This window comes from Anabrus simplex, chromosome 4, assembly GCF_040414725.1.
Source record: "Anabrus simplex isolate iqAnaSimp1 chromosome 4, ASM4041472v1, whole genome shotgun sequence".
Taxonomy (NCBI): domain Eukaryota; kingdom Metazoa; phylum Arthropoda; class Insecta; order Orthoptera; family Tettigoniidae; genus Anabrus; species Anabrus simplex.
The window spans coordinates 429,175,841-429,190,043 of NC_090268.1; the positions used below are offsets into that span (position 1 = coordinate 429,175,841).

Below are 14,203 nucleotides of genomic sequence, written 5' to 3' on the forward strand. Positions count from 1 at the left end.
CGGCCAAGCAGAGTTTCAAATAGTTGAAACAAATGTTTAATGCCCTTGAATTCTTGTCAAGCTATTACAGTGAAAACTAGTTAAAACCTAACCCTACAAAAACTCAGCTGTGTGCTTTCCACCTGAAGCACAAGGAAGCTCATCGTGGACTCAAAATAATATGGTCTGGTATCAAATTACAGAACTGAAATTCTCCAAATATGTGGGCGTATCCCTTGAGAGAACTCTCACATTTAAGAAGCACTGCATGAATTGCAAACTCAAAGTGTCGGCAAGGAATAACCTACTTATTAAATTGGCTGGTTTACAGTAGAATAGTCAACTGCAAACCCTCCGTACATAAGCAATGGTACTTTGTTATTCCGTCGGAGAAAACGCATGTCCTGTTTGGTATTCATCATCCCATGCGAGACAGGTGGATGTGGCCCTCAATTAGACATGTAGCCTAGTGACTGGCTGCTTAAAGTCTACGCCAGATGACAAATTCTATTGTCTTAGAGGGATTGCTCCACCTTGGATTCGAGGGAAAGTACCTGCAGGGACTATAGTGGATCAACAAAGTACTCAACCCCTGCATGGCCATACACCTCCAGTCAAGATACTGAAGTCATGAACGTCTGAGGAACTAACGGGATTATGTATCACTGCAAGATTACAGCTTTGTTAAACCAAGGTCCCGTCATACCAGGACAGATGACAGTTGCAGAACGTTTGCCAAATGCATGTCATGAGGAGTTCTTGAAGAGACTGAGGACGGGAGTGGGCATATCCGAAGTCAACCAACATCAAGTGTGACTGTGCAGCGCATGCTTCAGTGTTCACTGTGCCCATCTTCCTGCACTAAAGAATATCTTTTTCATGCAACATGGTGTGCACCTGATGTTGCTAGTTTCTGGTCGAGATTGGTGTGAAGTTCTTTGATATTTATCTGCGTTTTAGTTTGTTATGTACAGTAGTTGAGTATACATAATTGAACTGTGTAAATGATATTTCTGATACGATAGCAATAATAATAATAATAATAATAATAATAATAATAATAATAATAATAATAATAATAATAATAATAATAATAACAATTACCAACTACAGTCCATTGAGAATAGGAACGAAATCCAAGGGGATCGCAACAGACTGCTTAGCATTTGCCGATGATATTGCTGCTCTCCCAAACGACATAGAAACCGCTAGAGCTCAAGTTGAAATTTTAAAGGAAATTGCCGAATAAACTGGTTTGCAGATATCGTTAGTGAAAACAGAAGTAATGACTAACATCAAAGAGGCTCCACCAAAACTCCATACAAAATACGGGGACATCACCCGAGTAGACAAATTCAAATACCTGGGTGAGATCATCATGAAAAATGGACTGGGCAAAGAAGCACTTCAGGAGCGAGTACGCAAACTGGAAATAGCCTACCAAACATCCCGCACAATCTACAACAAAAAATGCCTTTCCCAGAACACCAAGATACGCCACTATGAAACAGTTCTGAAGCCAGTAGTTCTATATGCAGCCGAAACCTTGTCTCTAAATGCCAACAAAGGACTCCTTGAAGAACTGGAGAAAAGAGAACGCAAAATTGTGTGAGGAATCATGGGATCAAGGTACAGAAATGGAATCCATCAAAAGAGATCCAACAAGGAAGTCTACAGCAAAATAGAGAAAATTACCGACACAATCAGAAAAAGACGGGCACGATTTTACGGTCATCTGAAAAGAATGGACGGAAGAAAGTTAACTAAAGAAATCTTTCACTTTTTTTATTCAAACCCCAAACCCACAATTCCCTGGTTTAGAAATACCAAAGAAGACCTGCAAATGTTACATATCTCAGCTGAAGACGCCCTTAACAGAGATCTCTTCCGCAAGAAAATATTGACGAACGGGCTAAACCGAGACGAGCAACCGAAGAGAAGACACGGTGCCCCTTGGACAGAGGAGCGTAAGCAGGACCACTCACAAAGAATGAGGGAAATTTGGGCTTTAAAGAAAGCCAAGTTCAGTGTCAAATGCAACAAGACTTAACGTGGTCCTTGATGGCCCCAGCGAATTATATATATATAATAACAATTGCCATTGATGATTTCACGACCCGTACTTATAGAAAATAAGGTGAAATTATAGTCACTAGCCTGCTTTAAAAGGTCAGTGCTGAAGTTACCCATGATTATAATGTCATCGTATGCCGAGATAAGATTTGCTAATGCCTCTTCAAAATCATCAGTGTTTCTTGTTTTAGGCGGCTTGTATACAATCCCTATTAATATGTTTTTATGGCAGTCTAATTCTACAAACATAAATTCCTTGACACGGCATAAGCCCAAAAGCGTATATCATGTCAATTATAATAGTAGTAATAATAATAATCTGTATGCAATGACCCATTGATCAGATATTATATTCTATACCCAATCGAGCGGTATCTGACTTACCTAAGACATTAATCCAAGGTCCAGAGGAACTCTCACGATGTACTCCAACCCATGGACAACATCCAGACCACCCGTAGACAGTGTCGATCTCTTCCTGAGACTCCACGAGCAACATACGCGTACCTTCCTTCCGGCAAGCCTCTACTCCATCTTTCCAGGTCATTTGGCATGGAAGTTTTTTGTAATATCCAAAGCCAGGAAAATGACGGTAGCCAGGTAGAGGCAGAACTGTTGATGAAAAGAGAGAATCAATGCGAGGTCACTGAAGGCAAATGAGTGATTTCTAATTAAATACAACAGTGAGCCAACATATTTGTCTCTAATATCCCCAATTTCAAAGTAGCTGAGCTGCTCCTTCATAGAAAGTCGTACTACTCAATTATGTCGTAATCACTATGTTTTATTTCTTTAGAGCTTCTTCCATCGCCTTACTGATCATATAAATATTTGATATTACATCCTGTAGAATTTAGTTCCACGTATAATTCCTGTAACGTTTTTCTCATCCGTGCTGCAGACCTGTCCTTTCGTTGAACGAAGCACGAAGAAGGTCGTAGTATATAAAGCGTGTGCAATACAGTCGTGTCACGTACAGATGTTCGGAAACAACGTAAACATGGTATATGAGCCTTAGAGGTTTGGTGATACTGATACGTAATTTTCAAAAATTACGTCGTTATCTCGAGCCGTTGTCACTTTGTCAGCTGCTGAAGTTAGCCAATCAGATCGCTTCACGTGCGACTTCAAATGGGCTGCACGCGGTAGTGTTGCTAAATCTGCAGGTGGCTGATGACGGGCTTGAGAGTGCCAATAAAAGCAATAAACACCTCCAGGGGAGGGACTTGAACAAGGACTAAGGTGGCCTTGGCTGAAACCCACGGTGTGTTAGTGTTTGACGCTCATTTCTCGGTACGGCTCACAAGCCCGACCAAGGCACGTGCAGTTTTAGCAACACCGCCGCGTGCAGCCCATTTGAATTCGCCCGCGAAGCGATGTGATATGGCGAGATATCGACGTAATTATTTTCATATTACTGATCAGTATGACCACGTTATTTCCGACCATCCTGTATTCACATACATATGGCAAGAGTGTGCACGTTCGCAAATCAGAACGGATCCCTAAAACATCCAATCACAAATAATAAAAGTAACTTTGTGCAGAAGATGGTGAACTACGTAAAACGTGGCAGAAAACCCTTTCGTGACTAAATTAATTCCATTAATATTTTTAGAGAAATTTGATGCTAAACATCAATGAATTTAACTATATAATGGACAAGGACATTGTCTACATTTTTCTATGAGTCGTTTCTGAAAAACAGTTAGCGGGAAGAATATGTCCCGGTGGTCTCCCCTGTGCTATAATGCTGTGATCACATTAGCATTTCAAATTAATAATCATGATAAGGAGATGCTCAGAAATAAACAATACTAACACAATAATATATATACATGTATTCTTAAACATAAATGAATACATTTTGTATTCTTAAATATAAATCAACAGATTTTGTAATTTTAAAAAAGGCGGCGGGGGAGAAACAGCTTTACACACTGATCGTAACCAATTTTCTACTACAACCATAATGTTTATAGTCTTACATAATGATAGTCTGAATGTTTTGGTTTATTAGGTAGTTTACTGTCCATGAAATTGAGCAAAACAAGAAACTGCACAAAGTGGTACTCGACAAGCCAAACAGATAATCTTGGAGCGTTTCTCCTCATTTTCGTAATGCACTGCCTGCGTCTACACCAGCCATTGCCTTGTGCTGGATTATGAATATCTACTTGTGTCAGATGAATGTCACAAGGTAGTCCAATAACATCCCACTTTGGTGCCTTGAATGCCACTCCATCTCCCCGCTTTATTGAACTGTAGCCGTCAATTAGCTATCGAGCTAACCCTTTCCTAAATGTCAGCTGATCAGGGACTCCACGTTAGTTGAGTCTCCACAGTAGAAATGCATTGATTATAGCCATAGGAACCAAGAAATAAAATATTCGATGCCATCATTTGATAGATCATCTCCCAACTGCATATCTTTCTCTAAACTGATCAATCGATCTACTCCACCCCGTAACGGTTCGAATCCCATTACAAGAATGCATCTGTATTATTATTATTATTATTATTATTATTATTATTATTATTATTTTATTTATATTATTGTTATTTTATGTGTATTATTATTATTATTATTATTATTATTATTATTATTATTATTATTATTATTATTATTATTATTATTATTATTATTATTATTATTATTATTATTATTATTATTATTATTATTATTGTACCGGGCGGTACACCTCCACGCCGCTAATTCAAACATTGCGCCAGTTGAAACTCCTCTACTGGGGGAAGCCTGAACGTTAACAACCACATTAATTCTAAGATTTCTCAGAAGATGTCCCTACTGTCAATTTTGAAGTGTTCTGAACTATGTCAGTTTCGATTCGTTTTTGTTTTCTCTGTAGTAAAAAGTGTGAACATACTCTTCTAGATGTCACTACTTAAGAACTAAAATTGTGCACTCTAGTGCGTAGTAAAGGAACTTTTTGAAGAAAATATTTAGTCATAAGTTTGTTCTTTGTTAAATTTCTTTCAGTTATTTTTTGGGTTGGCAGTATAACCCTTCTCTTTCCGCTTGTTTTGAATTTAGCCAATCCCGAATTTCTCTACTTAATTTTTGACCAATAACGTATGTCTTCTCCGATATGGAGATGTTGCTTTATGCTACCCAATAAAATTGAGGGGGGTGTGGGTTCTCATTCTTGAAAGGTCTCGAATGTTCCACGAGGGTATTTAAACTGCTGATTTTCTGGTCTCCGGGCCACTTCTGTAACATCTATCCTAGTGTGATTATGTAGCAGGGGGCGGGAAGAGCCTCTTTCTTCGGGCAGCAGTTCATCCATAAGGTAATGGCCTTTTAATAACTTCTTTTCTCGCTAGCTCAGCAGTTTAACCCTCGGGGCAGGTTCGAAACTTTTATCATGTAACTTTCCTTTAAAATGTAAAAGACACTTGGTATAAATTCTGTCTCTTTAACTACAAATTGGGATAGAGAGTGCTTACCCTCTCGAGCTCCCACTCATATTGTTTTGAGGTGACTACGTTTTCATAACAGTTTCCCTTCTCTTCGTAATGTAATAAAGTTTTCCTATCGTGTCACCTCCGTAGTATGGGATTAGCCCTTGCATAAGCGGCCTAGTGCCAAATAAGTTTTTAAAAAAGTGTATTAGGAGTGCAAGTTACGCCTCCACTCAAGTTGGTATTTTGGGGCCATGTAATTGTCCTGTTTCTTTACTGAATAGGCCTCAGTAGATTGGGTATTTTTACCCCTGTTCTTGTGTGCCTGGAGGGTAGCTTGAAGGTGGAGTTTGGTGTGGCCTTTGAATAGGCTTGAACTTTGAGAGCGGGTTGCTCTTTCTTAAATTTGGTTTCTGTGTGCCTCGAGCAGGCTTAACTGGGTAATTGGGAGCTAATGCTCCTTGGCATGATTGGGGTTTTCTGCCCCTTTGTTGAACTTTGTACATAGGTAAAGTTGGGCTCATTGCTCAAGGATTGCGTGTCTGGGGGCTCGAAGCCCAAATCCATTAACTAATTGCAATTGTACATTCTTAATTTGTTGATATGCTACTGAGTACCTGTTATACTTGTTTTTTCTTGATCTTAAAAAGAAAATATAACCTTTGTTAAATTTTAAATTAACTTTAATTTCGTAAGTTGAGACCTATTCATCCCAGCACCTTCTTTCACCTCTGCCGGTCCACAAAACATCGTAACAAGTGGTAGCAGAGCGTGATTGAATGGGTCTCAATTTAGCCCCCTTTGACGGCTAAACATTGTTTTTAATTCGAACTCTAACCATTTTCTCAGCTGCTGGAATTTTTAATTTTTATTTTTTCAAAACATTTTCTGTCATCATGTCCGGCCCTCGCGAGGTCTCCATCCTTTCTATTTGCGTAAAGAACAATTTATGAACTATCTCTCCGAAACGTTCAATCTGAAGGCACGGTTGCGTTGGATGCTAATAAATTTAAAGATTCCCTTGAGTTGCCTATTATCACCCCAACGTTGGGAGAGAAAGAAATTGACGATGCTCTCTCCACGATCAATGACAATACTACTGAGCTAGCAACTGTAGTAAGTTTTTTCGAAGAAGGGAACCCATCCCCTAACCAACTTAAACGTGTGCAAGCTCGACTATTTCATTTTTATAATAGGCTTAATGATCTCTTGTCTCTCAAGTTGAGTGACATTCAGGGAAAGGAGGCTAGTGCCCTCATTGAAAACATTTCTAAATTGTCCAGTACTGTTGGACACTTGTTATCGGGGGTAACGCCTCCCAAAACTGACCCGCCCCTGGCGGTAAACACTGTTAGCGAGGAAACTTCTTCCAAAGGGGAAGAAAATGGAACTACAACAGTTACTCAAAAAACCACTCCCCCATTAGAAACTGAGTCCGATCGTCGCACGTCCATTCCACCCTTTGTGTTAAATAGGGCACCTTCGGAATCGGCTTCTCCGCCACTTAGGCACCTTTCTACTATGTCACCTGGTTTCAGCAGTTTACCCCATCCATTAGCTATGTTACTTAGAGGTATTTCCAAGTTTTCTGTTAACTCCACTACTGATGTCATTGCTTTCTTAAGGTTTTTAGTTGAATTACAAGATCATGCCCTTGTTTTTTCTCTGTCTACGTGTCAAATCCTTCAGATAATTTACCCTTATTCCATTGGTGTTCTCTCCGACAAGATAGTTAGGGCAATCGCTGAACAGTCATCCATAGAAGACTTCCATGCCCATCTGTTGTCAAATTTTATCCCCGCTCGAGCTAGGTCATCGCTCATTCAAAAGTACTACTACCGAGTACAACGGTTGGATGAGAATTTGGCAGACTTCATACAAGACATCAAGTTTTACACTAGGGTGTTTGCCCTACATTTCCCTGAAGATCAAATTGTTCAGGCTATTGTAGAAGGTATTTCACCACCTTACAGATCATACTTGTGTTTTGCATCGCGTCCGCAAACTTTCGCTGAGTTAGAGGCTATGGCTGTCCCAGCCGAAGGAGTCAGATACGCCGATACCTTGCGTGTCGCGAAAGAACCCTCTCCATCCTCTAGTAGCTTTCGGCCTCGAACTCGCCGACCCATCACACCCCGTAAATGTTACGCTTGCGGTTCGCCTGACCATCTTCGCAATAAATGTCCATTGATCAAATCTAGTAGGACAAATAATGGAGCAAGTTCATCCCAAGGTTGCTTTAAATGCGGCGCGTTTTCACATATTGCCAAGAACTGCCCTAATGCTAACAGCGCTCCCTCCTGCTCAACTTCTGGTGCAACTTCCACCAAGGCCAATAATAATAAGTGACTAGGGGCTTCGGCTGAGTCGGCGAACCCTTCTTCTCGAGGCTCAGCCCCAAATAATCATGTCGAAATTTCAGGGAAAACTCTGTCTTCAAATTTATCTTTTGAAGGTCCCAAAGAATGTCTTAGGATTGCGGCGGATACCCCCGCACCTGTTCCTTTTCTCAAAATTGAATTAAATAATGAACCTGTAACAGCTTTATTATATTCAGGCAGTGTGTGTTCTATTATTTCGGCTGAATGGTAATCCAAATTGAAAACTGTTTGTAAACTTCCTGACTATTGCTCATCTTCAGTTCAATATGTTTCGGCTAATTCTTCTCCATTAGAAATTTTAGGTTTTTTATATGCCAAAATTCGGATTTCTAAATTTACTTGGAAAGTTAAATTGTTTGTGGCAAAGCACTTGTCCTGCCCCATTATATTAGGAGCAGATTTCATGTCCCCCACTGGTCTGGTGCTCGACCTTCAGAGTAGGTCGTGCACATTCAAATTTGCTTCTAATGGTAAAATCTCTTTGTTAAAGTGTAGTTCTGTATCATGTTCATCTATTTCGCCTACCCAGGATGAGATGTTGTTAGATCTTAGACATCTACCTGAGGAGCAGGCTGAGAGTATCCGTAAGCTGTGTCAGTCGTTTCCAGAGGTGTTCTCGAATACTCTGGGTGTTACTGACCTTATTGAATACAAAATTGAGGTCACGGATTCGATTCCTGTCCGTTTTCCACCTTATAGGCTATCTCCACCTAAAATGAAGGTATTGAAAGAAATCATCGATCAAATGTTAAAGGATGGTATTATTCGGCCCCCTAAGTAGGCGTATTCTTCGCCTATTTTTCTAGTCCCGAAACCCCAAGGTGGCTTTAGGCCTGTGAATGATTATAGGGCTCTCAATCGGAAGGTGGTGTTACAATCTGTGCCCCTTCCAGACCTTCACTCTTGTTTTCCATGGTTTCAGAAGGCTAAGTTCTTTACCGTCTTGGATCTGAATCAGGTCTATAATCAAATTCCTCTGGCTGAAGAATCTAAAAATCTTACAGCGTTTGCCACGGATTTGAATTTGTATGAATACAAGCGCGTACCTTTCGGGCTCCCCACGGGAGCAGCTGTACTTACGAGACTGCTAGATAGGGTCTTCTCCGACATCAAATTTGAGTACTTGTACCACTATCTTGATGATGTCGTCGTATTTTCGGAGACTTTCGAAGAACATCTAGATCATCTGAAAGAAGTTCTCAATCGCCTTCGTAAGGCTGGGTTAACTGTGAAGTTGTCCAAGGTCGCCTTCGCTAAGCCTTCCATGTCATTCCTAGGGCATATTGTGTCGCCCGATGGTGTTGCAGTCGATCTCTCTAGAACACAGGCTATCCGTGATTTCAAGCCTCCCAAGGACATCAAAGGTATCGCCAGGTTCATTGGTATGGTGAATTTCTTCAGGAAATTTATTCCAAATTTCGCCAATAGAGCGGCGCCCTTGAACTTACTACGTAGGAAAGGCGTCAAATTTGAGTGGGGACCTTCTCAACAAGCCGCTTTTGAAGATCTGAAATTAGCTCTCTGTAATGCCCCTGTTCTGGCTATGCCCGATTTCTCGAAGAAATTCATCGTCCAAACCGACGCGTCGTCGTCGGCGGTAGCTGCAGTCCTTCTTCAAGAGACTGAACTAGAGAGGCGACCCATCGCCTATGCCTCTAGGACTCTATCGGCTCAAGAAGCCAAGTATTCCATCTATGAGCTCGAAGGTTTGGCAGTCTTATTTGCTTTAGAAAAGTTCCGTCTCTATCTGGAACATGTCAAGTTCGACTTGGAAACTGATAACCAAGCCTTAAGCTGGGTCTTAGGTAGGCCGCGTCGTACTGGTCGTATAGCCCGGTGGGCCATCCGAATTTCTGCCTTCCAATTTGATGTTAGGCATATCAGAGGTACTGAAAATGTTGTAGCAGACGGACTAAGCCGTATGTTTTCCAATGATGTAGAGACCCATGAACTGGTCGATAGTTCGTCACCTCCCGAGTCCATACGACCCGAGGTTTATGCCATCCTGACTGATGCTCCCATGTTGTTTAGGGGTATTGAAAAATATCAACTTGAAGATCCAGTGCTGGCTCCCATTATGGAAACCCTTTCTTCTGGGGAACATGTCGTCCCTTATGTATTGAGGAATGGTGTTTTATGTTGCCCGTCGAGGCATGATAAAAAAATGAAAGTTGTAGTTCCAGCTGTTCTTGTACCAATGATCTTCAAGTACTACCATGAGACCCCATTAGGGGGGTATTTAGGCATCTTCAAAACCCGAGAAAAGATTCGTGAAATGTTCATCTGGAAGGGTATGGACGGAGAAATCCGTGAATTGGTAAAATCTTGTAAATCATGATGGCTTAGTAAACCTACCATGTCAACTAAGCAAGGACTTTTGTCTTCTCATCAAGCGTCGAGCCCCATGGAACGTCTCTACATCGATTACGTAGGACAATTCCCCCAGTCAAAGGGGAATGCCAACAAGTTCATCCTTGTATGTGTAGATGGTTTTGCAAGATTTTCTTGGTTATTTCCAACTAAACTGGCTACCGCCCAGTCCACCATTACTTGTTTAAATTCCATTTTTGCTTCTTTCGGTCCGTGTCAATATATTGTGTCTGATAATGCTAAAGCTTTCACATCCAATCTCTTTCGTAAATTCTGTTTTGATCTGTCCATATCGCATGTAACAACATCTGCTTACTATCCTCAACCATCTCTAGCAGAACGGGTCAACCGTAATCTGAGATCGGCCCTTATTGCCTATCATCACGACGATCATTTCAGGTGGGACACATCCCTGCATTGGTTAGCTTTTGCTTTGAATTTGGCGGTTCATGAATCCCATAAATTTACTCCAGCTTCTTTGATGTTCAAGTTTGTTCCAAACACGCCGCTCTCTAACCTTTAGTATCTGAGTGACATTCTACCTGAGACAATAGATCCTGATAATATTAAAGATCTTTGGAAGGAGGCTAAAGCCAATCTTAAAGTGTCTCATGAAAAGGTTAGGGAAAGATATGATCGTGGACGGAGACCCACCCATTTGAAGGTAGGCGACCAGGTTATGGTCAAGAATTTTGTTCCCGCGGGCAAGCTTGCCCCCAGATTTCATGGGCCATGTATTATTCTTGATTTCCTTACACCCGTTACTTTATTATTAAGCAATCCAGCCACCGAGAGGATATTTAGGGTTCACCTGTCGCAGGTGAAACCGGTGTAACTTCAGCGCTAACTTAGCGGGTTTTTAAATTTTTGTTACATTTTGAAAGAATTCGGAAGGTTATATTTTTTATGTTTCATTTTTAGGCATTCTGCCCCTTGAATTAGGTCTCTTGTATTAAAATATTCTTTGTACAACCTCCCCCGACCAGTTAAACTGCTATCCTGTCCTCGCAATGGTCATTATCATGCTCCCGTCTCCTGCTCAAACACACCAGTGGCTAATTGAAATGAAATAAAACCTCCACGCCGCTGGCCCCTTTGCCTCACCACAAAGACTGTACCCTAAAATCATTATGGTCCAACAAAAGTCTGCCGCCGAGATCTTAATGTTTCAGTGCCCCCGCAACCGTGCGGCGCCGTACCGCTCCTGTAGTAGAGAACGGGCCCGATCTACTCCAGTGAGGACAAACAGTGTACGGCGAGCCGGAGCCCTCCTCCCGGCCAAGGCTGATGTGCGGCGCTCCTCCGGCAAACTGCCCGCGGACTGTAAACAATCGTCGCATGTGCGGCGTGCTTCACCACCACTACCCCTCTCATAGTGCGGGAGAGCGGTATCTCAGGGTACTTGAGGGATCCGAGCGGCCTCATCTGGACACAAGCTGCTGCGGCTGGTCTTGCCATCAAGTAATAGGCAACTAATGTACTTATCCAGCTACATGGACATTCCATATCTACAATTACTACATTTTTGGATTGGACTGCAACATCTGGTGGACTTAGAATTTTTATTTTCCTTTCAAGAATTAAAAGTTTTTCTTTCTGAATTCAACTACTACAGTATAAAGACATTTAATCAAAAGTTACTACAAAGAATTTTGAAACTGGATCAAACCACCTTAAGAAAACCTTTTTGTGAATCCTTCTGCAATTAATTTCTATATCAACATCATAACTTGGACCTTGTTTTAAAACAAAATTTGGTGTTCTTCTGTGTCACCCCTTGGAAGGACTTTTGGGGGGGGAGGCCTGTACCGGGCGGTACACCTCCACGCCGGTAATTCAAACATTGCGCCAGTTGAAACTCCTCTACTGGGGGAAGCCTGAACTTTAACAGCCACATTAATTCTAAGATTTCTCAGAAGATGTCCCTACTGTCAATTTTGAAGTGTTCTGAACTATGTCAGTTTCGATTCGTTTTTGTTTTCTCTGTAGTAAGAAGTGTGAACATTCTCTTCTAGATGGCACTACTTAAGAACTACAATTGTGCACCCTAGTGCGAAGTGAAGGAACTTTTTTGAAGAAATTTTGTAGTCATAAGTTTGTTCTTTGTTAAATTTCTTTCAGTTATTTTTTGGGTTGGCAGTATAACCCTTCTCTTTCCGCTTGTTTTGAATTTATCCGATCCCGAATTTCACTAATTAATTTTTGACCAATAACGTATGTCTTCTCCGATATGGAGATGTTGCTTTATGCTACCCAATAAAATTGAGGGGGGTGTGGGTTCTCATTCTTGAAAGGTCTCGAATGTTCCACGAGGGTATTTAAACTGCTGATTTTCTAGTCTCCCGGCCACTTCTGTAACATCTATCCTAGTGTGATTATGTAGCAGGGGGCGGGAGGAGCCTCTTTCTTCGGGCAGCAGTTCATCCATAAGGTAATGGCCTTTTAATAACTTCTTTTCTCGCTAGCTCAGCAGTTTAACCCTCGGGGCAGGTTCGAAACTTTTATCATGTAACTTTCCTTTAAAATGTAAAAGACACTTGGTATAAATTCTGTCTCTCTAACTACAAATTGGGATAGAGTGTGCTTACCCTCTCGAGCTCCCACTCATATTGTTTTGAGGTGACTACGTTTTCATAACAGTTTCCCTTCTCTTCGTAATGTAATAAAGTTTTCCTATCGTGTCACCTCCGTAGTATGGGATTAGCCCTTGCATAAGCGGCCTAGTGCCAAATAAGTTTTTAAAAAAGTGTATTAGGAGTGCAAGTTACGCCTCCACTCAAGTTGGTATTTTGGGGCCATGTAATTGTCCTGTTTCTTTACTGAATAGGCCTCAGTATGTTGGGTATTTTTACCCTTGTTCTTGTGTGCCTGGAGGGCAGCTTGAAGGTGGAGTTTGGTGTGGCCTTTGAATATCCTTGAACTTTGAGAGCGGGTTGCTCTTTCTTAAATTTGGTTTCTGTGTGCCTCGAGCAGGCTTAACTGGGTAATTGGGAGCTAGTGCTCCTTGGCATGATTGGGGTTTTCTGCCCCTTTGTTGAACTTTGTACATAGCTAAAGTTGAGCTCATTGCTCAAGGATTGCGTGTCTGGGGGCTCGAAGCCCAAATCCATTAACTAATTGCAATTGTACATTCTTAATTTGTTGATATGCTACTGAGTACCTGTTATACTTGTTATTTCTTGATCTTGAAAAGAAAATATAACCTTTGTTAAATTTTAAATTAACTTTAATTTCGTAAGTTGAGACCTATTCATCCCAGCACCTTCTTTCACCTCTGCCGGCCCACAAAACATCGTAACAATTATTATTATTATATCTGTAACTCGTATTTTTGTTTGATTCAATTCTGTAATCTGATTTTGCTATGTATTAAATAATTATCGTTTGTTTCATTGTAGTTAATTTATTGTGCGTATATATGTGTGTTTGTATATTAGCGTTAAAACCATGTAGAGTGAGAGTTGCTGCCTAACATCAGATATGGATATGTTTTGTGAAACCTTTTGACATTACAAAATATGGTGTAATAATGTTACAGTAACTGTAGATAACTGTAACTGTAGATAATATTTAGGGAGTTCCTAATGTTGCCTGAGGGTATTTCATCACATTCTGTAACATTTGTAACGGGGTGGGAGTTACATCATATACTCTTTTAGAAATGACGTGTGTGTGACAACTTATGTCTATATAAAGGGTTGTATCCTATAGGGATAGTACAGTTGGAGAGTTCAGTTAGTTGGAAGGAGTTGAATGGATAGACTTGCCAGTAAGTCAATTGGAATCAGTTGGAAGGAGACGGATGGTATACAATGAGATAGTCAGTCGTATGGAGAGTGAGGCCACAGTTGGTCTGAAAAAGGTATAACAGTCCCATGGATACTTAGTCGTCAGTGACCAAATGGATTAAATTTTCGGAGTGTGTTTTCGTGCATCTGTTCGGTCGAGTTCTTGTGTTACTTCGGTGACAGCCGAAT

The 14,203-nt window shown here is 40.9% G+C and overlaps 1 protein-coding gene across 1 annotated transcript in view; it reads right to left on the reverse strand.

Annotated features, from left to right (window-relative positions):
* Positions 1 to 14,203, reverse strand: part of LOC137500510 (uncharacterized) — an 81,131-nt gene that overhangs the window by 25,636 nt on the left and 41,292 nt on the right. Inside the window, exon 4 of the mRNA XM_068227433.1 lies at positions 2,437 to 2,664. Coding sequence (XP_068083534.1) covers positions 2,437 to 2,664 — 228 coding nt within the window. The remainder of the gene's footprint in view (positions 1 to 2,436; positions 2,665 to 14,203) is intronic.